Raw genomic sequence first — 27016 nt, 5'->3', positions numbered from 1 at the left:
TGAGAAAGCAGTAGAGGATGGCCCAAAGCCTTGGGATTCTGCACTCACATGGGAGACCTGGAAGAAGCTCCTGGCTCCTGGCTTTGGATTGGCTCAGCTCTGTGGCCATTGCAATCATTTGGGAACTGAACCAGGGGATGGAAGATCTTTCTATCTCTCCTCTCTCTCTAAATCTGATCTGCCTTTCCAATAAAAATTAATAAATCTTTAAGAAATATATGTCACTATGTATTGTATTGGGTCACCTGAGTAGCTGATTTAAAAAAAAAAAATCACTGGCAAAGGATTTGAGCAAGCATTTCCCCAAGGGACAGTGCCCGCTGAGGCGTCCCGGGGGCCTAACTCCACATCATCAGATGACGGCAGCTGTCATCAGAGACACAGCAGTGAGATCCACTTCACACCGCCCCACGTGAGACGCACAGGGGCTTCAGGGATGTCTGGCAGGGCTGGCGCAGCCTCAGGCAAACCCACTCGTGGAAGAGTCCAGAAGCCAGCTCCAAATTAGACATTTCTTGCTGCCCAGCTGAGTGTGGCTTGTGGCTATGAACATGACTCAACCTGGCCACCCCACTGGGCACAGCTTCACTTTCCAGAGCCTGAGTTGGCACCTGCCAGAAGCCCTGACTTCCCAGAGTTGGCTCGGGGATGGGTGACGGAGTGGGGAGTGGTACTGCAGAGCGCTGAGGAAGGGGCTGGCCAGCCGCACTGCAGTCCTGCAGAGCTGTGAAGAGCAGGGACCAGACTCAAGGACCAGAAGGCTTCAGGGATGATGTGGCTTGATAGAGGAGGCCGCGGCCACTGTGGCTTCTGCCCCTGTGGCTTCCCTTCTAGTGCATCCCCAACCCCTGCAAACACTGATATCCACCACCCTCGCCATGGCAGACAGGCCTCTGCCTCGTGCTGCCATGAACCTGGTGTACATGCACCTTTGCCACAATGCTCCCTGGGACTCCCGAGTCAGCGGGCAGTGTCCTGGCAGTGTGGCTGCAGAGTTCACCCTGGGGGACTCCTGCTGGCTGTGAGGGCCTGGCAGAGTTCACTCACGGCTTTCCAGTTCGCTCAGGGGCTCCTGGCACATACTTGTGTCTCGCTGGTTCTACTAGGCAAAGCCAGGTCTCACAGTTTCCTGTTTGTGGCACTTGCCCAGCCACTGCCTAAGACTTGGTGCCACTTTGGGCGTCTATAGTCACATCCTTAAAGCTGTGTAATAATCCCCACCTCCTGATATTCACAACCTGTGCCTTAGGTGTGGGCTGGACCTCGCTACAAGTCATAACTCCTCAGTGAGCTCACAGCGAGGGCAGCGTTGTGGCTTGGGAGGTCCATGGTGGCGCCATCACTGCTAACAGCCGGCAGCACAGGATCCACGCCCTGCCAGCCACTGGGCTTGGTGGTAGGTCCCGTCCCTGGCGAGGCAGCCTCTGGTCCCTGGCGAGGCTGTGCCTGGATGCTCGGCCAGCTGCAGCCTTTCAGTTTGGGATCAAACGCACAGTTCCAAAGGCTAATACACCTTGCTGCAGGAGCCCTTGCTTGAGCCGGGGGATCAGGAGGCATCCCTCACCTGACTGTGACTGCTGCCGTACGTGACAGCCCTTCAGAGAGCCTGGAGAGGCCAAGGGACAGGCACAGCGCTGCCACAACCACATCAAGGACATGCGGAAGAGTACGACCACCCAGGCTTCTGCGGGGGGAAGGGGGCTCCCCACTCCCGGGGAGAAGGTTCCAGTGAGACGCCTGGTATCCATGCCTGCCAGGATCTGAGCCGATGCGCTCTTCCTCTGTCGCCCAAACCGTTCAAGGACAAGGATGACTGCCTAGAACATCAGCTGGCACGGAGTGCTTGGTGAACACTGGATGCCTGTGGGGCACGCGGCCTTTGGGGCGGGAAGGTCAGCTCACCCCAGTTGGCTGGGACAAGTTAAACATAGATGGCCACTACAAAGAAAAGGAGATCGAAACCATCTCTCAGATGAGCAATTCGGCTGCTAAAATAGCCATGTGATTGTTTTCCGATGGGTCTGTCCTCTAGGGAAGCCACAGGACAAGGGAGGGACAGACCAGATGCGAGGTGAGGAGACGCGTCGGGGCTCGGAGGTCAGACTGCATTTTTCTGAAACCTCCCTGGTTTGTGCGTACCTTCCCTTTGCACTAAGTATGGAGGGCACCCCTGCTCACAGGGCTGGTGTTACAGGAAGGCAGAAAGTGGGCCCCCAACGGAGGGCAAATGCTTAGCTGAAGTCTGCATAATGCCAGGTAAACCGCATTGAATGGCATTACATTAAGTTGTGCCAACAGGAGTGAAATACATTTCTGAATCGTTAAGAATACACAGGTAGGAGCCAGCGCTGTAGCCTCGTGGATAAAGACACCACTTGCAATGCCAGCCTCCTATATGGGCGACGGTTTACGTCCCAGCTGCTTCACTTCTGACCAAGCTCCCAGCTTATGGCTTCGGAAAGCAGCGGAGGACGACCCAAGCATTTGGGCTCCTGTACCCAGTGGGAGACCTGGAAGAAATTCCCGGTTCCTGGTTCTGGTCTGGCCCAGTCCTGGGTCTTGTGGCTAGTTAGGAAGTGAACAGTGGATGGACGATCTTCCTTTGTTTCTCCTTGTAATCTACCTTTTGACATGAATAAACAAATCTTTCTAAGAATGCATGTGTGTCAATAATACGCGACATGCACATGCATATAACATGAGAGTAACACAGACATGCACCCCATGATGACACTGAGGCCAACAGGATGGGGATCCCAGGTTACAACGCAACAGAAACACAGTGCCATCCTAGCCACCAAGGCCGAGGGCGCTGCATTCTCCACGTGTCTGGAGATGCTGGTGCAAGCAGATCTGCGCTGGCAGCTGTGTGAGAGCACACCACGTGATAGCACTCCATGTCGCTGGACTAGTTAGCATCCTTTTCACCAGTCAGAGTGGACTTAGGAAAGAGCGTGCTGTGGGGCCAGCCCGGGCGCAGCTCAGCTGCCTGCTGGCTCCTGGCTCAGCAGACCCCAGCAGGCAGCGACGGAGGCTTGAGTGGGTCCCTGGAGTGGGACCCCTCCTCAGCTCAGCCCAGCCTCAGCCACTGAAGGCATCTGCTTGGGGCAGGAGTGGCGCGGCAAGGAGGGTGACCCAGCAGGTGTGAGCTCATTGTGCCTTTTCTGCCTCTCATTTTAAAAAGCACAGTGAGGCAGCTGGCAGGCGGCACAGACACAGGCACACCCATCTCACGCGTGCCGTGTCTCTGGATGCAGCAGACGCTGTGGGGACCGAGTGCACGCGTGGGTGTTCACAAGAAGGCCCAGTGACACACTGTCAGAGCGATGCTTAACTGGCTGCGGATTTTAAATGAAAACAATTTTAATTTTCTAGCAAAGATTCCATGAAAGGGCCTACTGGCTAAATCCTCGCTTTGCATATGCCGGGATCCCATATGGGCAAACGCGTGTTCTGGCTGCTTCATTCCCATCCGGTTCCTTGCACCCACTTGGCAGATCTGGAAGAAGCACCTGGCTCCTGGTTTCGGATCAGCTCGGCCCTGGCCACTGTGGCCATTTAGGGAGTGACCCAGCAAAAGGGAGATCTTTCTGTGTCTCCTCCATGTAAATCTGACTTTCCAATAAAAATAAACCCTTAAGAAAGATTCCATGAAATTATTCAATATTTTTAGGACCGTTTTTTGGTAGCAGTTGGCATTCAGAGTTTGATTTTTTTTTTTTTCTTTTTCTCTCTTGAAATCTGTTAAGGGAATGGGATTGTGGTGTGCAAGGCATAGTTCCCCCAAAATGCACGCTGCAGTTCTCCAGATCGCCACTAGAGGGCAGGACAAGCCCAACCTTCACAGAGATGCCTTCTAGATAAAAAGAACAAGTTTTGCCTCCTGTTTTAGGTGCACAAGAACTCTTGTATCCACTGGCTATCTTGATTGTGCCCGTAATTAACATATAAATAACTTTAGGGATTGAAGGACTGATTTACAGGCATACTTGTCAGAAATAGCAAGGTTGGGTGAAGAATTCCAGGATCTTGGGGCACAGACATGGAAGCCGCTGCCCTGTGAGGCTGGCGTCCCATGTCAGAGCGCTGGTTTGCGGGTTAGCCGCTCTGCAGCCGCTTCAGTTCCCTGCTGGCACAGCTGGCAGGGCACGGAAGATGAGCCAGCGCTCGAACGCTGCCATCCATGTGGAAGACCCGTGACCTGGTGCAGACCTGGCTGCTACGGCATCTGGGGGGGAAATCAGTTCATGAACTCTCTCTGTTGCTCTGCCTTTGAAGCCAGGCATGCAGTCCAAGTGGACGCTGCCCAAAGTGGACATCGCCACCCTGCTTTTAAGCACGAAACAAACCTCCCATTTTCCACTTCTGCTTCTGCATTGTTTAATATTTTCTTTACTTTTTGTGAAAAAGAAAATTAAGGATGCAGCCATATTTGTACCATTTTTTTTTTCTCAGAGAAATAAGTGGAACCATCTAATAGGTCCAGGAAGATAATAAGGTCAACTGCCATTCACCCTGGGCCAGGTCCTGCACCGCCTCGGTCACCCCTGGACACGCTGAGGAGGCTGGGGGTCTCCCAGGCCAGGTTCTGCACCGCCTCGGACACCCCTGGGTGCGCTGAGGAGGCTGGGGGCACTGTGGGCTGGGTCCTGCACCACCTCGGTCACCCCTGGGTGCGCTGAGGCTGGGTCAGGCGTCCCAGCAAGTTCCCTGTGTAAAACGGAGCACTGTCCACACGTCTGCAGGCTCACACCCTCCTGTGTTCTGTAAGTCACAGCTGTGTGGCTCTAGATGCACTGTGGATGCTGAGTGGAGAGGCGCCATGCTGTGGTGCTCACAGGGCGGGGGGGGTTGTGGGGGGAAGCAAGCCCAGTCCAGGGGCAGTCCCCTGCCCCCAGCTGGTGCCCTGGCTCTGCATTTGGGGGCTCTGTTGTGCAGACCCCACAGTGAAGCTCTGCTCATTCTGTCTTCCCCGCCCCCTAGCAGAGTAGGCGCCATGAGAATGAAGCCAGGGAAACTCTAACGTCCGGGACCACACAGGGACGCAGGCCCTGGCATCACAGCGGGGGGCCCCCCTCTGACACAGGGCGGCATCTCTGGTCCCTGAGCTACCAAATAGCAGGGTTTTTGTTTGTTTGGTAAGATCCATATTGTACAAGAAGGCCAGCGGCCAGCAGGTGGCATTTTCACGACGGGCCACCTACCCCCGGTGCCTCTGCTCCAGATGACAGGAGCACACACAGAGGTGAGGACCATCGGGAAGCCTGTCTGAAGGGATGATCTGGGGGCTCTGATGGGGGCAGGGGGTGGGCAGAGCTTGGAGCCCAACCACACAGTCGGGGGAACTGGGCCACATGGTCACGGCTACCAAGTTCTCCCCAGGCCTGGCCCCTTGGTGTGCGTGAGGGCCGGGGATGGATGTGGGTCTGCCCCCTAAAAAGCTACCAGCTGCTCCTTCATCCCACAGCACCCCAGGGCACTGCTGCCCATGCCACGGGGCTCGTGGACTCCTGACTGCCTCCGGAGGGGAGTCTAAGGAGCTAATGGCCGAGGGCCACGGTGCTGGGGGCTGTGGGGCTGCGCCCTGCGCCCTGTGACAGACACCCCGGAAGGCGCCCGAGGAGACCTCCGTCAGACTTGCACACAGGAAGACGACCCGTCCTGGTACTTGTCTCCAGCCAGTCCAGGCGTCTTAATCCTTCTAGATTTATGTATCTATTTGAAAGGCAGAGTGACCGGAGTATGGGGACAGACTTCCCACCCGACTGGTTCACTCCCCCTTTGTCCCAGTCGGCCCCTCAAATTCCTACAGAGCAGCCAGGGCTGGGCCAGGAGCCTGGGGCTCCATCCGGGTCTCCCACATAGATGGCAGGATGCACCAGCAGGGAGCTCGCTCAGAAGCAGGCGGCCCTGCTGGAGGAGGCCCACGCAGACACAGCCCACGCCAGAGGGCTGCTCCCCACCCGCACTGAGGAGAGCCAGCTCGCAGACCCCAGGCCGGCCCCTGGCTGAGCTGGGCTGTTGTCTGTGTGAAGCTGGGGAAGGACGGGAACGCAGTGGGCGGCCCTTTCTGCGTGGGAATCGCTCCTGATGAGCTGAGCCAAGCGAGGTGGTCTGGCGGCTGGGCTGAGAGGGCTCCCCACCAGAAGCGCCACTCCTCACAGCAACTCCAGTCCCGCCTGGCGGGGAGGAACCCTCCGGCCGCCCTCTGCTTTCATCCTCTGCACACACACAGACTTCAGGGTCGAATCCTTCGCCTGGCCTGTCGGGCTGCCAGGCTGAGCCTCGCAACACGTGTGTTCAACTTCATCTCCAAATCGCCCTCCTGCCCTTCCTTCGGCCCAAGCACAGTCACAGGACAAACGGAAGGCTTGCCCACTGCCAGCGGCCCCCCAAGAAACGCACACCGCCACGCAGAGGCTGCGGGAGCGGAGGACCAGGGCTTCTGGTCTAAGATTCCTCTCTGCCGCCTTCTTGGACACAGGGAGAGCTGCGCCTGCCCTAGGCACTCGCCAGTGCAGGTGGGAGACGAAGTCCCCACAGTGTCCAAGGCGGCCCCAGAAGCAAGGCATGCACCGGAAGGCTGCTTCCTCACTGCCTGTCCACTGTAAATGTGGAGGGACAGGCCCGGGGAGCGGCCTGTGCTGGCCCCGTCACCGTGTGTCGGGGAGGACACAGCATCTGCTGGGCTGCCAGCTTCCGCACTGGAACCCCCAGCTGAATGACTGCGCAGGCTCCCAAGGGCTGACGCCTTAGAAATCTCACTGCAGCTCTGGAAACTTGAGGGCTGGCTGTTGCAGCACAGTGCATAGAGCATCACTGGGGCGCCCACATTTCATGCTGGAGTTGCCTGCGTTTAAGCTGTGCCACTGCCCCCGACCCAGCTTCCTGCCCATGTGTGCTCCGGAAGGCAGCAGGGTAATTAACTGGCTCCCCGCCATCCATGTGGGCGGTCCAGGGGAAGTCCTGGGCCCCTGGCTTCAGCCGGACACAGCCTCAAATGTGCAGGCACTGGGGAACAAACCACTAAATGCAAATCCCCTTCCTTCCTCCCCTCCCTCTCTCCATTTTTTTTCTCTCTTCCCCTTTTGCTCTTTCTCCCGGTCTCTCTCCTCTCTTCCCTTTTTCCCTCCCTCCTCCTGTCTTGGGCTTCCAAACAAGTAAATAACAATTAAAACTTTCAAAAAGTTTGGTATGGGGGCAGACACTGCGGTTAAGCCGCCACTGCCAGTCCCGGCTGTTCCATTTCCGGACTAGCTCCCTGCTCACACGCCTGGGAGAGCAGCAGGGGGATTCCGGTGGAGGTTTCTGGTTCTTGGTTTCCACCAGGCTCAGCTCTGGTTATCAGGACGATTTTGGCAAAGCCAGCCAGGGATGGAAGATCTCTCTGTCTCTCTCTTTCCTCCTTTCTGTACGTAACGCTGCCTTTCAAATGAGTAAGTTAAAAAACAAAGTTTGGTGTGATTTAATCAAGATACACTCAGGAGGTCATACAGACTAAGCACCAGGAAAATGACTGTATTGAAACACTGGGTTGCTGGGACACAGCGCCTTCCTTAGGCTTCCATTCACTGTGCTGGCAGGAAATGAGGTGCAGCCGCATGTGCCCAGGGATGGCACCTCACTGCGGGAACCCAAGCACGTGCAGCCGAGCCAGTATCGGTGACACCTCTCAGCTAGGGCTACGGGAGTACAAACCCTGAGAGCCAGGCTGCTGTCTGTTCACCTCACCAGTGCCACGCACACAGGACTTGGAAGGCATGCGAGGCCAGTGCCAAGCATTTTTAGGACATGGAATTAGGACGGGTGCAACACCTCCTTTGCATGAAAAACTCCTTTGCATGAAAAACTCCTTTCATGCAGTTTTTTCATAAGATGCATTTCTTTTAAAGTTTTTTTTTTTTTTTTTTACTTGAGACAGCGATCTTCCACCTGCGGGTTCAGTCCCCCACCTGGCTCTCTCAAACGTGGCTGTGCCAGGCTGAAGCCGGAGGCTGGGCCTTCATCTCAGTCTTCCTAGTGGATGGATGGCAAGGGCTTGATGGGCAAGCCCTGCTTGCTCAGGAGAACTAGCGAGCTGGACTGGAGGCAGAACAGCTGGCACTTGAGCCCGTACTCCGAGATGGGATGCCAGCAGCCCAAGCGAGGGCTCGCCTCACTGGGCCATGACTGCTGGCCCCAACGCGCGTCCACGAGTGTTTGGAAGACCTGCTGTATTCAGAGGTTTCAGCTTTCTAGCTCCTGTCTCTGGCTTTCCTTTGAGTTAGAGACATCAGTGGCTTAGCTCCTTCCCCTTTGCTTGTGGCTAAGGTCCTTTAACAGAGCTGCCGACAACGACTGTGGCTACGGAATGGGCTCAAATGTGCCACTCAGCCCTCCCGTTTCCTAGCCACTGCCCCGAAGAGCCATCTGCTCCCTCTGCCTCCAGCGACTCAGGGCTGAGCTCTCTCAGGGGAGTCCCTGGCATCTGGGCAGGGGGTTTGGGTGACCCAGCCAGGCTGGCTGTGAGCTGCACAGCTGCCATGCCACATACCTTCATTCTTTAGGAGACAGTCCCACACGGACGCACACGGCCCCGTCACGTACCTGATGACGGTGGGGGTGATCTCGGCACAGAAGAACACGCTGAGGCTTCCCACGGCGTGTGAGGCGAACATGCCCACAATGGAGAATGCGATGGAGAACTTGTCCTTGACACTGTCACTCATTCCTACAGGGAAACGGGAAGAAAAGGACAGTGAGTTGAGGGGAGGCTTACAGAGGGTCAGACAGGAAGGCAGGCGGGGAGGAGGGAGGCCGATGGCCACACCCGGGCACCCCACCCTTCGTCCCACCCTTCCCTGCTGCCCGCTTCTCAGTGTGCAGGAGGGCTGGGGTGGGGGGGTCTCCTGAGTGTCGGTACCCTCCTGCCCCGCCTCCACAGAGCTGGGGCCATTTCACCATGAGCAGCCCATCCGTGGGACAGGGTGGCCCTGCCAGCACTGACTGGAGAAGCCAGCGAGGTGACAGGTGCAAGGTAGCATCAGCACAGAGCACCGCGTGCCGTTGCGGGCCCAGGAGCAGCCCAAGCCAGCTTCACCCAGGGCCGTATGGGAAGCAGGGTGGGCACCACCCCCGCACCCCACCCCAGGGTGGGGCACTGGCCAGGCAGGCGCAGGGATAGCACAGAGAACTAGGGCACTAGCTCTGCCGTTCATCGTGGTTAGATAGTGCCACGAGCATGTGACACGGTGGCTTCCCCTGGCACCACAGCCAGCCAGGTGCCCGACTCTCCAGGAGCCTCCTGCTATTTGCTCTGGCACTGGCCATGTAGCAGCCTACATCAGCGTCAGGCCAGGGTTCCTCTCCCCCACCCTGCCGTGCTGAGCGCGGGGTGCTGGGGGGCAGGAGAGGGGGGACAGGCATGGGGAAGCATGCAAGCCGAAGCCGCACAGAACCAGGGAAAGCATGAGTAGCTGTTGGCAGCGACAGCAAGAGGGGCGAGGGAGACAAATGTATAGTGTCCAACCTACGGCCAACTTCAGCTGCAGCTCTTGGAGGGCAAGAGGGGGAGAAAGAGAGGCAGTGAGACCACGGGTCCGCCAGTCACGAGAACGCGGGGGCACGCATGTCGCGGCTCACCTGAGTCCGGGTGCTGGCTGTACTTTCCGATCACTGGGCCGGCGGGCGTTGACGGCAGCGCATGGACAAGGATGAAGGGAGGGGGAAGAGGGCAGGTCAGGGGCAGAGTTGCCGTGGCGTGTTCCCGCGTGGCCCATCTCTAAGCCAACCCCGTCCAGAGGGATGCACGCCTGACTACGCAAAGATCTGGAAGGGGCTCAAGTCTCAACAGCCTCTGGGGGCTGGAGCCCTTTTAGACAGACACTCTGGGGCCAAGGGGCAGATGTCCTGGCTTTGTTGCTGTCCTCGGGGAGCAGCAGGCCACAGGGGAGGACCTGGCCAGCCACACTGGCTGCATTTCTGCCCACTCTCAGCTCTCTGGCTTGCCACTCAGGGCTAAGGAGGGCATCTGGACTGCTTTGGCGGCTGATGGCCCCTGCCACAGGGAGCTGGGCATAGGCAGGGGATCGGTGAGGCCCCGCTGCCAGTGAGGGCAGAATCCCAGCAAGGGACAGATGCGTTAGGACCTGCTCAAGGTAGGGAGAACTCCTTGTGCAATTGCAGGTCGGCTGGTGTGCGCCCCGCAAAGGCTGCTGGGACCTGCATACCGGAGGGGCTTTCACCATGTCAAACATCCACCCCTCTGCCCCGCAGTGTCCTGAGCCTATCCCAAAGGGATGCTGCTGGGGCATGGCACAGCAGGCGGCTCAGCAGTCTTGTTCTGAATGCTGGCAGGGCTACACACCAGGGCTGGAGTGTAGGGGTGGGGGCTTCTCGGATCCTCTGACCTTGCCTTTGCGGAGAAGGTCCTGTGGCCCCAAGGAGAGCTTCACAGGACACCCTCCCCTTAAACAAGCTTATGCCCATTAGTGGAACAGCAGCCTCCAGGACTGGCAAGCCCAGGGGGGGCTGTCCTCAGGAGGGTGGGATGACCATACAGCTGGGGCAGAGGAGGAGGGAGGCCCAGTACCCCGTTGGAGGCAGCCTTGTCCTGGCCCAGGCAGTTCCCTCATGCTGCCAATCTCAGGCCCCGGCTATGCCACAAGCCTCACCCAGCTCTACGCCAGGCCCTCAGGCCCCACCCTGTCCCCTTCCCCAGCACACTCACGGTTGAGGAGCCCGAGCTGTAGGAGTGAGGCCAGGGCCGTGAGGATCATGAAGAGTAGCAGCCCTCCGCGGCGCCCCAGGAACCTGACCACCAGGCACATGGCCAGGCACGAGGCCAGCGCAATGCTGGCCATGGTGTAGTAGTCGGCGTAGAAGTTCTCCAGCAGCGGGACCTTCACCTCGTGGCCCATCATGCTCCTGGCAAAGCAGTGGTGAATGCCAAAGCCCGTGAGCCTGCGGAGAGAGAATTTCCGAGTATGCTGGCGCCGTCAGAGCCACGGCCATGCCCGTTTCCCAGATCAGAGAGGACCTCTAAGAGTGCCCATTTGCCTGGGTGTCTGCCACTTCTTTGGGTCTCTGGGGTTCTGGGATCTGGGAGATTTATTCAGAGAACTGTCCCGCACGTCACCCAGCCCTGCCGTTCTCCACCTAACGTATTCCTGGAGAAGCTGGGCTGCAGGCAGACAGCTGGCCTGCAGGGGACTCAGTCCCAACTCAGAGTTCACCCCGTGTCCTTCCTGCATGGGGCATAGGTGCCTGGTGGGAAAATGTGTGTCCACCCTGCACAGCAGGCACGAACATGGGGTGCTCCTGGGAACCTGGGGGGCTGAGGGAAAGGAGGGATTCCCCATGCAGAGGCCCCAGCTGGAAGTTGGTTCAGCTCAGGTGGTCTCCTGGGCTGTGGGTCTGCTGAGGGCTAAGGGTAATCTTTCACCTCTGATCCGGGACAGCGCAGAGGGCAGCAGGGTGGCTGTGTCCAGGGCTAACAAAGACCTCACGCAGCCTGGGCAGTGTGAGGCTGTGGGCTGAGGCTGGTCCTGGGTGGCCCAGGTCTCAGTACTCCCATCAGCAGGGGTTTGCATCAGGCAGAGACTGTCCTATGCTGGCAGGAGAGGGAGCTGAGCCTGGAACCCTGACACAGAGAACTGATGGAGAAGAACTCCCTGCCCCTGCCCTGACACTTCACATGAACAGGTGGAAAACCCCTGCGTGACCTCCGACCCTGAGCAATCTAGCAAAGCCAGCATGGGGAAAGCAATGACCCTCCAGATATCCATTGAGCTGAAAAGCTACAGGTGCACTGGGGCCACGGCAGACTGTGGATGGAGCAGCATGGGAAGGGGGCTCCTAGAAAGCTTCTGGGCTCACACTGGGTCATCCCTACCACCTACAGGGTATGTGTGTGTGTGTGTGGGTGTGTGTGTGTAGGGTCAGCTGCAGGCCACCTGTTGCCTCTTTGGTCTCAAATCTCTCTGAGACGGGACTCGGAAAGCCTCACATGATGTCCTAGAAGGAGGCACATCCGAGGGTGGACTGGTTCCCTGGCCGGGTACTAAGGGAGCTCCCATCACAGGCTCCACCCAGACAGGTGCATAAGGAGCAGGGACCGAGGCAGCATCTTCAAGCTCTTGTCGTCTGTCAGACCCACTGCCAGGAGGCTCTGCTTGGGGGTGCCATGTTCCCTGAGACTCCTAAGCAGAGAGCAGGCGAGGGGCTTGGCCCGGCGACAAGACCCCTGCCATTGCGCTTCCTCCTGCACAGCCCCCTGAGGCTGGAACTCACGAGTTCACACACAGGACCACGATGTTCTTCCACAGGTTCCGGGTCCCCACCACCTTCACGATGCACACCTTCTTGGGCCTCCGGGACAGCTCCTTCTCCAGCTCTGCAAGGAAGAGACCCGTGAGTCCTGGGACTGCGATGGGGTAGGGATGTGGTTGGGAGTGGGTCAGCATGTGGACCGTGGCAGCTCCAGCCTGAGTCCTCATTTCAGCACCATGGAAAAGGGATGTGGCCAGAAAGACATTGCATTTGCTTTAAGCCCGGGCAGAGGGTGCAAACTTTCAGGACCCTGAGTTCACAAGGCCAGAACTTTGTAGTTCACATTTCCCCAGGAGCCACGGGGCCTGAGTGTGCTGCCAACAGGAGTTTCCATGCTGCTCTGGCAGGGAATCTTGGGAGCACGAGTGGCACGGGCTTAAGTGGGGCACTCAGTTCAGGATAGCTCTGAACGGTGACATTGCAGGCTCCTTGAGGCATTCAGCAGATGCCAGACAAGCCACAAACAACAGCCCTGGTCCTTCCGGTGGCTACGCTGTCTGTGCCACCTGCAGCTGCACCTGGGAAAGCCACGTGCTCACTGGTCCCTTAACTAAGTCCCTTGCTGCAACCATGGCTGCTTCCCTCACACTGGCCCCAGAGCACACGGCTGTCTGAAAGGTAGCAAAGCAAGAGGAATGCGCGCGCGCACACACACACACACACACACACACACACACGTGTATGTGTGCGCACTGGTGAGGGTAACTTGAAAAAACTGGTGACAAAATGGCACGAGAGGGTCATGAGTTCATTGGAATGCACAGTGTTCTGGAATCAAGGCAGAATTTTTTTCATGGTCCACATTTTTACATTTCTCATATAGCCTGAAACAGAGTTTTTGCACCAAAAGGAACTCATGCAAAAAGGGTTTATTTATTTGAAAGGCACAGTGGCAGAGAGATATACTGTACCAGCTGACTCATCCAACTGGGCCGGGCTGAAGCCGAGGGCCTGGCACTCCACGCCCATGTGGGTCTCAGCGGCTCAAGCACTTGGACCATCTCCTGCAGCCTTCCCAGGCACATTAGCAGGGAGCTGATTTGAAAGCAGAGCTGCCAGGACTTGAACTGGAACCCACGTAGAATGCACGCAGTGGTTTCACTCACTGTGCTATAAGGCTGGGTCCTTCCACAGCTTTCTGAAACCCCCTCACGTGCATGCTTTAGTTAATGGTCAAATATTTTGAAGTTGAGCAAGACAGACTCAAGGGATGTGACCAACAATGCCTGCTATGGCATTGACACATGACGTGGGAGTGGGGAGGTCATGGAACGCAGAGTCAACTGAGAGACTGCTACAGGGGAGAAGTGATAGCCAGGGGCAGGCCTGGACCCTGCTTAACCGCAGCCCCAAAGTGGCTAGAACACTCCAGAAATAGCTCGTATACTAGCAGGGTGCTGAGGCCAGTGCCTTAGTCTTGACCCTTGTATATTGTGGAAATTAGACGTTAGCAACAGTGGAAACAGAATGTGTGGATGGGTATATGGCGATGCTGTGCTGTGCTGGCCACTTCCTCTTAAATCACTCCCCAATAAAGACAAGTTGGGGAGGTCTCTGCCTGTCTTCCATGGGGTTTCAGGTGTTCAGAGACACTCGGACAGCCCTCCACAGCTATGGGTTCCACGTCCACTGGGCCAGTCAATTGGGCACTGAGGTTACTTGGAGACACACATTGGACACTGTGCTTAGCAGGTTAGGGTCCCTACTCCCTAGACACTGTTCCCCGTGTTTCTGTGCCTGAGCAGGCCCAGCCTGTTGCCCAGCAGGGGGGGCTGCATCCCCACAACCACGCCCAGCCAAGCTGGTGCTTTTTAACACCCCCACCCTCAGCCCTGCGTGATCCTCTTCCATCTCCTTTAGCACAAACTTTGTTGATTACAATCTGGAGGATAAACACAGCATTTAACCAAGGAGTGACGACTGTGTACAGACTGTTTTATTAAACAGATTTTGAGGAACTCCCTGTCACTAACCAGTCACAGAAGGGCGGAGAACGCTCTCTTGCTGGCTAAGCGACCTCAAGCCAGCAGAGTTGCCAGGCTTTGTCCCTTCTAGTACTCAAGCACCTTGGCTATGTGTCCAGACTTCCGTAGCTCCTCCCATCAAACAGGCTGTCTTGAGTAAGAGACAGGCTTTTGCGGGGCTAAAAATCTAAACACAGCCACGAGTCGCTTAGCGACTTGGATACATCTGGGGAATAGGCCATGGCACTGCATTCTTGTACGCCATCAGAATGCGCTACAATGCGCCTGGATGCTTCTGGTCATCACTCCACGAGCTGCTTTCTTTCTTTCTTTTTCTTTTTTTTTTTTTTTAAAGATTAACTTATAGGAAAGGCAGATAAAGAGAGAGAGGAGCTGGGAGACTCACCCAGTTCTCCCATGTGGGGGTAGGGTCTCAAGGACCTGCCTCCTTCCCAGCCCATAAGCAGGGAACTAGACTGAAGTGGAGCAGCTAGGACACAAACCAATGCTCACATGGGATTCCAGTGCTTGCAGGTGGACGATTAATCTGTTGAGCAAACATACTAAATTCCCAACACATGGTCTCTTAATACACTAGAGAGACTCCATGAAAACAAAAGGGAAGAGGATGTGGCCAACTTAACAGGGCAGCCTGAGGAACTGGAGTGCCTTCGGAGGCCGAGAACTCTGAGGTCATCCACCCCCATTTGGATCTACCACATGGGATGGAAGAAGCCCAAATCCTGCCTTGCAGGATCCAAGGTCATCGGAACAACAACCAGGAGCACTGAGCGGTCCACAGAAACAGAAGAACAGTAAACTTCCTTTGGGACTAGGGAGAGGAGCTTTCTCTGGTCCTTGCCTGGTTCCGACTTTGGGTCCCCACACCCTCTTGTAATGACCATCAGGATCACTCCAGGAACCCCTCAAAACAAACAAACAAACAAACAAACAATCTAGAATAGTAAACAGAGAACAACAAGGAAGGCTTAGAATCAGACAGGAAACGGTCAGTGGGGTTGCACTTATAACTCACTGGGCGGGACACAAAGATTAGTTACTCCTCACTAGGGTTTTGAAGATTTCTCTGCACACCCCTCCTAAAACAGTTCACCTAAACTATTGACATATGCCTTGTTAGAGTTATAGATTACCTGAAAAGCAGCCAGGTTCAGCAAAATCATGCCTCAACGCTATAAACTGCTAAATACTAAAATTAAAACAGACATGAGACAGTTGAATAGTAACCTATAGCCATTTTAAGGTGTATAGAATCCAGTTGTATATAAACTAAAATTGAAATGTCAATGTAGGAGTCACAGGATGTGATTCAGAACTTGCATCCCTTTTTTTTTCTTTTTCTTTTAACATATTGGTTACTCAATACCATGTCAACTAATTCCATAACGTTATAAATTGTTGCTGATGTAATGTCAGGGCTTTTAACTGATTGGGATGATACTCTGCCAGCTCTACCTTCAGACCAGAGAAACCGTTGAACTTATCTGGACAACAAGATGCTGGACTTTATGCTTGGTAGATGCTTGCAATGAAAGAATCTCAACTGATTTTGAACTGTGGTAATGCAACAAGGTGGAGGAATCCACCATGGGGGGGACTGGAGAGGGGTGGAGGAATCCCAGTGCCTATAAAACTGTGTCACATGATGCAATGTAATTAATTAAAAAAAAAAAAAAGAAAGAAACGGGCAGCCTAGACACAGTAAACTTTTGTTTTGTTTTTGCAAGCAGAAGGAGTATACTCCAATCAATGGCACAGAATGGGCAGTATATACCTGACAGGACCTCAGAAGCTACTGGAAGCTACAGGTGTCAGACGCTGCCCATAGTTCTCTACGCTCCGCAGGTCAGCTCCACCGGCTCCACCATAAGACACATGAGGAATGTGTCACTCTATGACCTCACAATAGCCATGACATCACTGGGTGATACAAACATTAAAGCTCCATTAGAGAAGCTGGTGTGGTGCTGCTGCCCGAGAGGCCAGCATCCCTTATGAGCACTGGTTCAAGTCTGGGCTGTTCTACTTCCAACACAGCTCCCTGCCCACGCACCTGGGAAGGCAGTGGAAGACAGCCTAAATGCCTGGGTCCCTGCCACCCACATAAGAGACCCAGATGGAGTCCTAGGCTCCTGGCTATGGCACTGCCCATTTGAGGAGTGAACCAGTGGATGGAAAAGTCTGTGTGTCTTCCCCTTTGTAACTCTTTCACATAAATAAATCTTTATCGTCTCATGGGACCACTTGTATGTCATCCTTTGTTGGAGAGCAAACCAGCAGATGGAAGATCTCTCTTGTCTCTCTGTGTGCATAACTCTGCCTTCCCAATAAAGAAAAGTAGGCAACAGCCTGGCACTCAATCTAGGTCTCCATCGGACAGGCAGGTTCTCCAACCCCGAGTGCCTTCCCAGGACATGCACAGGATGCTGGATCAGGGTGGAGCAGCTGGGACACCACAGAACAGTCCTTCGGCTGCTGTGTTGTACACCTGCTCCTCCATCCACGTCTTTGATCATGGATTCTGTGTGGATCATTCCTGCCATCTGGCTCCCCTAGCCAAATGCCACAGACAAGAGCAGCAGCTGCTGGGAGACGCGAAGGCCCAGGCTGGTCTGCTGTGATCACTGTTGAGGGCTGAGCTGGTTACCTAACACCCAAATGCCTGATCCACAGGCACTGCTCTGGACAGAATGAGCGAGGGGTTGGCTCCTGACTCCAGTCTCCTGACCCTACAGATCTGGGGTGGCAGTGGTGACACTCCAGTCACTGGAGCCAGAGCTGCGGACTGTGTTTCTGACTCCTGCCTCCCAGCTGTGGCCTCTCCTTGGCCAGTGCAGGCGTTTGGGGAGTGGACTAGTGGATGGGGCACACTCGTGTGCACACACACACACACTCCTGCTTCTGCTGTAGATGTACAGTTACTGGGGAGTCAAGCCCTTCTCCCACCCTAACCAAGACAGAGTGGGAGAAAAGTCAGCCTGGGCATGGCACATGAGGCCAAGGCTGCAGCTCAGGCCCTGGGAGAAGGATAAGCACACACTTCCAGGTATCTGCAGTAATTCGGCTGCACATGCCACTGAGTACATCAGACACACTCAACGGGGGAGGATGAAGATGGTCCAGAAGGAGTTAGAGGCATGGAAAGTTTTGGAAAGCCGGGTCTCCCTCCAGCACATCCAAGGTCAGGACACAATGTCAGGGGCATGAGGATGCTTCAAAGGAAGTTCGTGGAAAATAGATTTTAAAGCATGGATTTGGGGCCGGCACTGTGGTTAATAGGTGAAGACTCTGCCTGTGGCACAGGCAACCCATATAGGTGCCAATTCATATCCCAGCTCTCTGCTTACAGTCTGAGAAAGCAGCAGAGGATGGTCCAAGTCCTTGGGACCCTGCACCTGTGTGGGAGACCCAGAAGAAGCTCCTGGCTCCTGACTTGGGATCAGCCAGCTCCAGCTGTTGAGGCCATTTGGGGAGTGAAACAGCAGTTAGAAGATCCTTTTTTTTTCTCTCTCTCCTTTTCTCTATAACTGAATTTCAAGTACAATAAATCAATAAATCACATTTGAGACCCACACTTTCCATGACATCCCCCACATTAACAGTCACCTGGCCACCATGCAGAAGTGACGGAAGGGGCAGCAGGACCCCTCCTGGCCACGGGAGAGCCTGCTTCAGGGGTCCTGTGAGTATTCAAGGGCTGCCCATGGGGAGGAAGGCCATGGTATACTCTGGGAGACCAAGGCAGGCCTGGCTGGGTGTTTGGGGTGGTGGTGGGGAGGCAAGTGGCCTCTGAGGAGTGGGAGGATCTGGGGGTGTCTCTTGGGAGTCTGCAGCAATGGGGTCATCATTAGCTTGTATCTGGTCTGGCCACCAAGGGAGAAGGGACATAGGGGGATGGGCAAGGCAAATGCACAACTTAGGAAGCGGGCAGAGTGAGCTCTGGCAGAGGGCACTGAGAGAGGGATGTGTGGATGGGTCCACGCCACTAGAGACCTCGGTGTGGCTGACAGCTCCGAGGGTCACAGATGGGCAGCAGGCCCTGCGTGGAGCGGCCTGGACACCTGCCCTCCTTGCTAAGCCACACACTCTGGCTACCTTGCACCCGGCACAAATATACACACCAGCAAAAACTCAGCAGCAAAGACACAGAGAGAAAAGAAAGGATTTAATACCTCTTGCCGAAAATAGAAGGGAAATGAATCATTATAACGAGGACTGGGCAAACAAGCTGCTTTCCCCTCCCAGGCGCTATTTTAACCTGCCAGCAGCAGCAGCGTGATGATTTAATTAGGGAAATGCATTCTGTTCTGAGACTTCGGAGCATTCACCTGCTAATGAATGGGCCCTGGAGGAGCGCCGGGCAGGCTCTCTGTCCACAGTGGGCAGAGATGGCCCCGAGGAGGCGGCAGAAGGACCCAGGGCCCAGCATCTCAGTCTCCTGGGGCTTCCTCCTCCCCAGCTCCGTGCGGTCCCATCTCAGCTTGGCTGCGGGAGACCCCAGCACGCGGGAGACCCCAGCACACGGGAGACCCCAGCACACGGGAGACCCCAGCACACAGGAGACCCCAGCACACGGGGAGAATCTACTGCCTGCTGCCTCTAATACTCTTAGGACCAAATAGGAGATCTGAGTCAGTACTGACACATCACTTTGGAAAGTGACTGACACATGGGCCTGGTGTGTTTCCTGTCCTTGGATGAGAAGGGACCTCACACACCTTCTGCAAGCAGCAGAATCTGACACTCCGGGCAAAGCAGACCTGTGGCTGCCGCCCTCTGGTTCCAGGCAAGTGAGAGCTTTGGGGGCATCCTGAACCCTTCTTGTGCCTGGGCTGAAGTGTAGCGGGGAGCACACCCCAGGGAGGCTGCGCAAATCTGCTGTTCTTTAGCTGCAACAATGGAGGCGCTTCTGCTGATGGGAGCCCAGGTAGGGGCCCCCCAGAGTTCCCTCCTCCATCCATGCCTCCCAAGCACCCCTTCACCTGCAGGGTTGGAGCCTCACCCCCAGAGCCATGCTCGCAGTGTCCACACCCCATCTCCTTCCAGCCATGTGCCTGGCTGTTTCACCATGCTGGGCGTGCACAGCTAACCATTCTGTCTGCTCTTTCACACATGCGCCATGCAGGGCAAGGCTTGGCTTCTCTGGCAGGTCTTTGCTCAGTGCCTGCTGGGTGAATGAATAGATCCTAATCTTGAGACTATCTGACCACAGGGGACAGGTATAGGTGTCTAGGATAAGGGGTCACAAGTTCTTTTCCTGGACAATCTTCTAACAATGCCAGGTCCTTGGGAGCGAAGGTTGGCAGTTCAGGGCTTGGGACAGACTGACCAGCAGACTCTGTGTCAGATCTGTGTACCACTTCTCTCAGTGTCTCTTCTGGAGCGTGTTAAAAATGCACATGCTGGGGCACAGCACGGTGGTATAGTGGTTAAAGTCCTTGCCTTGCACGTGCCGGGATCCCAGATGGGGCACCGGTTATAATCCCGGCAGCTCCACTTCCCATCCAGCTCCCTGATGGTGACCTGGGAAAGCAGTCAAGGATGGCCCAAAGCCTTGGAACCCTGCACTCATGAGGGAGACCTGGAGGAAGTTCCTGGCTCCTGGCTTTGATCGACACAGCACTGGCTGTTGTGGTCACTTGGGGAGTGAATCATTGGACAGAAGATCTTCCTCTCTGTCTCTCCTCCTCCTCTCTGTGTATCTGACTTTGAAATGAAAAATAAATCTTTTTCTTGGGCCTCTGCAGCCAAGTGGGAGAGCCCGGTGGAGTTCTAGGCTCCTGGCTTCAGCCTAGCCCTGCCTGGCCGCTGTAGTCATTCGGGGGAGTGAACTGGCACATGGGCAATTTCTTGATCACTGTGTATTTCAAATTAGCCAATCGGTATTCTTAAAATATGTGTGCTCAGCGCTCATCCCAGATCTCCTGGGGCAGGCATGCTGGTGCCAGCGAGGGGCTCAGGAGGCTGAGCAGCAGAAACGCTTGATGAGACTGAGACTGTAGAGTTGTTTGGGCCTGAGCCACCACACACACATAGCTTATCCTTCCAGTTTGCACTTGTCTCACAAATAGGGCATGGACAGACACAGACAATGCTTGGTCAGGCTTGGGCATGGTGGCACTGTACAGGCCACTGGCCCTGCATCTTGAAGCCTCTAAGTCTGGCCACACACATTCATGAAGATCGTGTGTCGAAAAGGCTAGGGCCCAGCCCAGGTGTGATGTTTAACTGGCTAAGTCCTCACCTTACAAGCGCCTGGATCCCACAGAGGCACTATTATGTCCCAGCTACTCCACTTCCCATCCAGCTCCCTGCTTGTGGCCTGGGAAAGCAGTAGAGGATGGCCCAAAGCCTTGGGACCCTGCACTCAAATGTGACAGTGAACCAGTAGGTGGAAGATCTTTCTGTCTCTCCTCTCTAAATCTGATCTATGTTTCCAATAAATACTGTTATTTTAAAAAGAAAAGACCCAAGACCTTGTTTCTGGATTTGGACAGGGCATTGGACTCGGACTTGAGCAAATCCAACAGCAGGAAAATGGTGAGCACGGTGATTTGTCCATCTTTCCAGATTTTAGCTGCCACCACCAAGAGGTGACAGGTGCATGAGTAGCAAAAACCACCTGCTGTTCAACGTAACCACTGGCTCAGGCCTTGGGGGGGCCCTGGAGGGTGGCCTGCGCCCCAGTACTCTCCTCCCTGCCCACTGTGGTCCACTTACCCGGCATCACGCCCTTGATGTCGCTCTCTGGGCTCATGGAGTTCTTCTTTGTGAAGTGCAGGATCAGCCTCTTCGCAGCCTCATACTGCTGGGTTGCCATGAGCCAGCGGAGAGACTCGGGGAATATCCTTTAAAGACACAAGGGGGACCCGTGAGTGTCTCCCCACTCTACAGCCAGGGCTCTGGGGGCAGGTGACAAGCCACCTGCACCCATGGGCTCCGGAGTGCTCCGCGGGGTAAGAGAGAGGGCCAGAAAACACACCGGGGCTTTATTTCTGTGTGTGTGCATGTGTGTGTAAGCAAGTGTAAAGCTTAAGGCTTAAAATCGTGGCACACACGAAGCAGGCTTTCAAGCAGCCGTTGTGTAAATTAGGGCATCCCTAAAGGCTGCTGCTTCGCTGTTTTTTTTTTTTTTAAATCACAAAACACAAATGGTCATCAGGCTATTATACATTTCCAATTTTTCTCCCTGCAGCTTCTCTGGAAGTGCAAAGGCTGGAAGGTGGGCTCTCCCCTGGCCTTCTCCCCGAATCCTCTGTCACTGGCAATCTTACAAGGAGCCCCAGGAAAAGAAAACCCTCACTAATGGTTAATTATACCTGGATTCTGCCATTTGCATTAAGGATGGCACGTACGAGTCAGAGAATGGGGTGAATATTTGGAGAAGGGGTTTAGCACGCTTCCTGCCTTATAAAAGTCCTCATGGCATTTTAGTCTTTGTGGGCCCACTGGTCTCCATTGGAGTGCCTCAATCCTACATGATACGACATGGATGTGGCCATGTGCCAATCAAGCTATTACAAAGCAGGTGACAGCAGACCCCTGACGGGGAGGGGCCCAGGGTACAAGTCCTGTGAGACGGGACAGCCCAGCGTGCTGCGACCCTCGAGGTCCCTGGAGCTTGGGTGACAGCTCCCAGGAGCTGACGGTGACATTTTTCAATGAAATCCAGTATCAACGATGCTATGGCTTATATAATGGTGTCCACCTCTCCTGCCAGCCACACATGGGAATCTACTGTTTTAAGAGGCAAGGTCCTTAGGAATTTATAGAAAATTGTGAATTTAGACAAGTCATTCTGCTGCCGGAAAAGCCACATAAATACATGTGCACAAGGGGTTTTCACCAAGTTCATGAAAAAACACGGAGAAATGTGCCACCTCACAGGAACAAACGCTCAGCAGCTGCTGAACCTGCGGGACTTTGACCTTGCACTTCCCTGCTTCCACACCTGTGCACCACGTCTCTGCTGTCTGTGGTGTGGGCTGAGCGAACGGCGATTCTGTGCCTCACTGTTCCATCACCAGTGAGGCCCACGAGTGGCCTCTCCCTCAGCCAGCTGAGCAAAGGCCGTTCTGCTCTCTGCTTCTGGCTGCATCTTGAGGAAGGACGGGCATCTTCCCCCTGCGGGCACCTTTGGGGTGGTGTGACCTGAAGGCTCAGCTCACTCCAGCTGTCCCTGGCAAGCGCTGCGCGGACTCGCTGATGGACAGCCGTGCAAGGAGCCCCAGGGAAGCCCACGACATCCGTGGCACAGATACATATCAACTATCAAAAGTGGGCACACATTTGACAGATTTAATATCTATTTTACCGGCTTCTAATTTTTAAGTACAATTTTTGAAACACACACTTGAAGCAAACGCTCAGATACAACACTGACACCAACACCATCCATTTCATTTGGCCACACTTGATTTGGAACTTTGCAATGAAGCCACACAAACGCCAGCTTCCTATGCTCTGGCTCTCATCAGTATTGCTTCAAGTATCCTTGTGACATGTCTGGGCTCTCTGTCTTTTTCTAGTTTCTTGAATGGGCATTCACTCCTAACCCTTTGCTTTTTCTCTGAATGCATACACTGAAGCCTTCCAAGTTGCACTTACACATTACTGCAGACACAGCTGTGATCTGACTGGGTTCAGATTTTCCTTCCCTATGAGCAACATATATAAGGGTTTGGTTCTGATAGCGCTGGGCCACATGTAAATCAATCTGACAGCACAGGTATTTTTGGGGAAAGATTCATTTAATTTTTATTTGAAAGGCAGAGTCACAGAGAGAAGAGACAGAAAGATCTTCCATCTGCTGATTTACTCTCCAAACAGCCACAAAGCCTGGAACTGAGCCCATCCAAAGCCAGGAGCCAAGAGTTTCTATTGGGTCTCCCACACAGGTGTAGGGGCCCAAGGGCCTGAGTCATCCTCCACTGCTTTTCCATTAGCGGTAAGCTGGATTGAAAGGGAAGCAGCCAGGACTCAAACTGGCACCCACATGGGATTCTGGTACCACAGGCCTGTGGGAGCCTTGGGTGGTGGGGGACAGGCCTGGTGGGAGCCTTGGGTTGGGGGACAGGCCTGGTGAGAGCCTTGGGTGGTGGGGGACAGGCCTGGTGGGAACTTTGGGTGGAAGTGACAAACAGACCCAGAGCTCATGTGGCCATCAGGTCACCCGCTTACTTCTTTCTAGGAGAGCACTGCCACCCCAGATGCGGCTCGCTAGGGCTCACTCCTGACCTCCAGTCCAGGCACAGAGGGAGATGGTAGGTACGTGTGTGTGTGATGTGCACACCCACACAGCACGCTCCTTAGCATGGACGAGGCAGGCAGGCATGTACAATTGTGCACCCACACTCAGAGGTATAGAATAACGTAGGCACATGCCTTAGTGTGGGATGTGGTGGAGAAAGCTGGCAAGAGCACAGGGCTGCCCAGGCCAGGGCCTGGTGAGTCTGGGGAGCAGCTGCCAGCTGCAATCCGAGATGCCGAGCACCAGGTGAGGAGAGCAGAGAGGCAGGGCCTGGGAGCAGGAGACCCTGACCATCACTAACGGCCGGCTGGCCTGGAGGACAGAATCGGTGCTCTCCCAGGAGACAGGGTTCCTGGGTTCGTCTCCAGCAGCAGACAGACCCACAGCAGCTTCCCGCACGACTCGGATGGTCACCAAGCACCGCACCAGTTCTGCAGGTGCCTCGCTCCTTTCGGCTCATTACGTGGCAGGATGCTGTTGGCACCCTCTTTATAGATGGGCAAACTGAGGCAAAGTAATCCCACGAACACTGCCTGGGACGACTCAGCTGTGCAAAGGCCCAGGTGGGATCAGAATCCCAGCACTCGAACCGGATCTGGCCCTTATACCCTCACCCTCACAGGGCACAGTGGAGCAGCAAACCTAGCTGCCCAGACAGTCCTGAGTGACTGGCACACAGGAGGTGCTGATCTACTTGGCACAGAGGGTGCTCTGGGTGCAGGACTAAGATGTGTAAGATGCTCTCATAGACCCAAACTTCCTGCCAAGTCCTGAAAACTCGCTAGCCTGCTGGCCCGTGAGATGAGCCCAGCAACGGTTTTGTTTTGGTTTGGATAATGTGCGGTGTGGCCGCAAAATGGAGCTTAATGAAGTCTCCCCTGGCGAATGCACAATGCAATCATGCCACGCAAATGAAAAAGCCGCCAACAGCACAGGTCCAAGCAGGAACAGAGCGGAAGCCTGGAGAAATGGATCGTCTTCCATGGGAAAATGGAAAGGCTGCGAGGCAGCTGCAGTCGGTGGTCCTGCACTCTCTGCCAGTGTTGGCCTTGAAGGTGACCTTGGGACAACTTCTGCCACCAACCCCAGGGGCCCAAGGGTAAAAGCCAGAGCCATAGTCTCTGCAGGCGGCTCTGTGGCTGGGGTGCACAGGAAGGTAAAAGCAGAGTGGCAAGCCGCAGGAGGCCTGGGTGCAGGAGGCACAGGGTGGGCTAGGGAGCAGGTGCTCCTTGATGGGTGGCACAAGCAGCAGCCCCTATCAGAGACGAGAAAGTGGAGGTGAAGGCTATAGCCTGGGGTGGGGGGCTGCAGGGAAGTTACGGAGGGAGGGGAGCCCCAGTGTTTGGAAGATGAAGAGGTCCTAAGGCTGGCTGCCAACCATGGCTGCACTGTGGTGACTGGGATCAGAGTTATGTGCTGCTGTTAAGAGCAACAGTGGGAAATCCGCTGTGTTCTGTCACAGCTGGAAAATATATTAGAGAAGATGAAAGCTCTCCTGAACCCCAATTGAGCTAACCCCGCAGGGTATCCTCACCGCCACACAGTGGAGAGAGCTGAGACAGCAGGGGCCAAAGCCCCAGCACTAGCAGGCAGCTGGCTCAGAAGCAGCCAGGACTCAACCCAGTAGCTGTAGGAGATGCTGGTGTCACAGACAGTGGCCGAACCCACGACACCACAACACTGGCAACAAGCGCTGGCTCTTACAGTGTGTGTGGACAGATATATGGGACCCTTCCTCCCCCAATGTCAAAACGTGTTTAAAATTCCCGCTGCGGTCCTCAGATACAGAACAGTAAATTTCCTTTGGGACTCGGGAGAACTTACTCTGGTCCTTACTTAGTTCCAACTTTGGATCCCCACCCTCTCTGGCAATGACCATCAGGGTCTCTCCGGAGCGCCCCCTCCCACCATCCACCCCCCAACCCCCTGCCAAATTAGATCAGATAGACAGAGAGCAATAAGGAAAGCTTAGAACAGACAGGAAACAGTCAGCGTGGACTCACACATACCTTACTAGATAGGACACAAAGATTAGCTACTCCTCACTAAGGTATTGAAGATTTCTCTGCACGCCCCTCCTAAAACTGTTCTGCTCAACTGTTGACATATGATATGTTTGAGTTATAAGCCTGTTTGGACTAGCCTAAAATTCATGAAGTTCAGTAGAAGTCACACTTGAACACTATAAGCTGCTAAATATAAAAATGAAAATAGACAGGAGACAGCTGAATAGTACCCTATAACTATTTTAAGATGTATAGCAACCGGTTGTATATAAATTATAATTGAGATGTCAATGAAGTAGTTACAGGATGTGGTTAATAACTTGCATTTTCCAACATATTGGTCACTCAATACTATGTCAATTAAATTTATGATGTTGTAAATTGATGCTGAAGTTGTGCAGTGGCTTTTCATTGGTCGGGATGATATTCTGCCAGCTCTACTTTCAGAGCAGGGATGGTCTCCCAATGAAACTGTTGAATTTATCCGGACAATAAGAGCTGGACTCTCTGCATGGTCCATGCCTGCAATGAAGGAATCATGACTGGATATGAACTATACTACTGCAACAATATGGAGGAATTCAATACGGGGGGAGGGCTTTTTGGAGGGTTTGGGGGAATCCCATAACCTATAAAACTGTGTCAGAAAATGAAATAAAAAAAAAAAAAGAGAGAGAGAGATCCAGTGCTAACTAACACTATTAGAAGAAAGTTCAGGCCTAAATCTGATAAAGGAAATCTACAGTGAACATATAGGTACATTTCAGAATACGTCCAATAAAACTCAGATGTATAGCTGGAAAAAAAACATTCCTGCTGCACCCTTGCTTCGCCTCACTGTTCGGTGGACACACCTAGCTTGCGCCTGCTGCTCAGGGCAGTCTTAGGATTCATGGGTAATGCTTTGCTTCCCAGCCACCGGTCACACTGCACCCTGACTCAGCCTCATCCCAGCACCGCACTTCAGGGATGCACTGCACGCCCGAGACCCTATCACTTGCATCACTTGTGGCATATTCTGAGGTCGCTCATCTTCCTGTGATTTTACCTAGAAACAAACTCCCCCTCTGGCCAATGGGAGTTGGACCCAGATATATTCACCTTTTGCTTTTTGAAGTCTTTTAACAATTTATTTATTGGAAAGTCAGATATATACAGACAAGGAGAGAGAGAAATATTTTTCATCCACTGGTTCATTCCCCAGATGGCTGCAATGACCAGGGCTGTGCCAATTTGAAGCCAGCAGCCAGAAGCTTCTTCCAATTTTCCCATGAGGATTTAGGGGCCCAAAGACTTGGGCCATTCTCTGCTGCTTTCCCAGGCCATTAGCAGGGAGCTGGATGGGAAGTGGAACAGTGGGACATGAACCGGTGCCCATATGGGATCCAAGTGCTTGGAGGTGGACGATTAACCAGTCGAACCAACATGCAGGCCCCAAAGTCTTTTGTTTTAGGGCTAGACCCACC

The 27016-nt window shown here is 54.4% G+C and overlaps 1 protein-coding gene across 3 annotated transcripts in view; it reads right to left on the bottom strand.

Annotated features, from left to right (window-relative positions):
• SLC22A23 (solute carrier family 22 member 23) overlaps positions 1–27016 on the bottom strand; it is a 150027-nt gene that overhangs the window by 1734 nt on the left and 121277 nt on the right. Inside the window, exons 5-10 of one of the 3 annotated variants that reach the window (XM_040984042.1) lie at positions 21015–21142; positions 12271–12373; positions 10709–10941; positions 9622–9654; positions 9509–9532; positions 8587–8710 (exon numbers count right to left, since the gene is read on the bottom strand). In XM_040984042.1, coding sequence (XP_040839976.1) covers positions 8587–8710; positions 9509–9532; positions 9622–9654; positions 10709–10941; positions 12271–12373; positions 21015–21142 — 645 coding nt within the window. Of the gene's footprint in view, positions 1–8586; positions 8711–9508; positions 9533–9621; positions 9655–10708; positions 10942–12270; positions 12374–21014; positions 21143–27016 lie in introns of those variants that run through there. The other 2 variants (XM_040984041.1, XM_040984043.1) reach the window with 2 other exon arrangements.

The sequence above is a fragment of the Ochotona curzoniae genome, unplaced genomic scaffold, assembly GCF_017591425.1.
Source record: "Ochotona curzoniae isolate NIBS_2020 unplaced genomic scaffold, NIBS_Ocur_1.0 contig_4064, whole genome shotgun sequence".
Classification (NCBI taxonomy): domain Eukaryota; kingdom Metazoa; phylum Chordata; class Mammalia; order Lagomorpha; family Ochotonidae; genus Ochotona; species Ochotona curzoniae.
The sequence above is the reverse complement of the archived record's forward strand: the minus strand, read 5'-3'. Positions and strand labels throughout refer to the sequence as shown.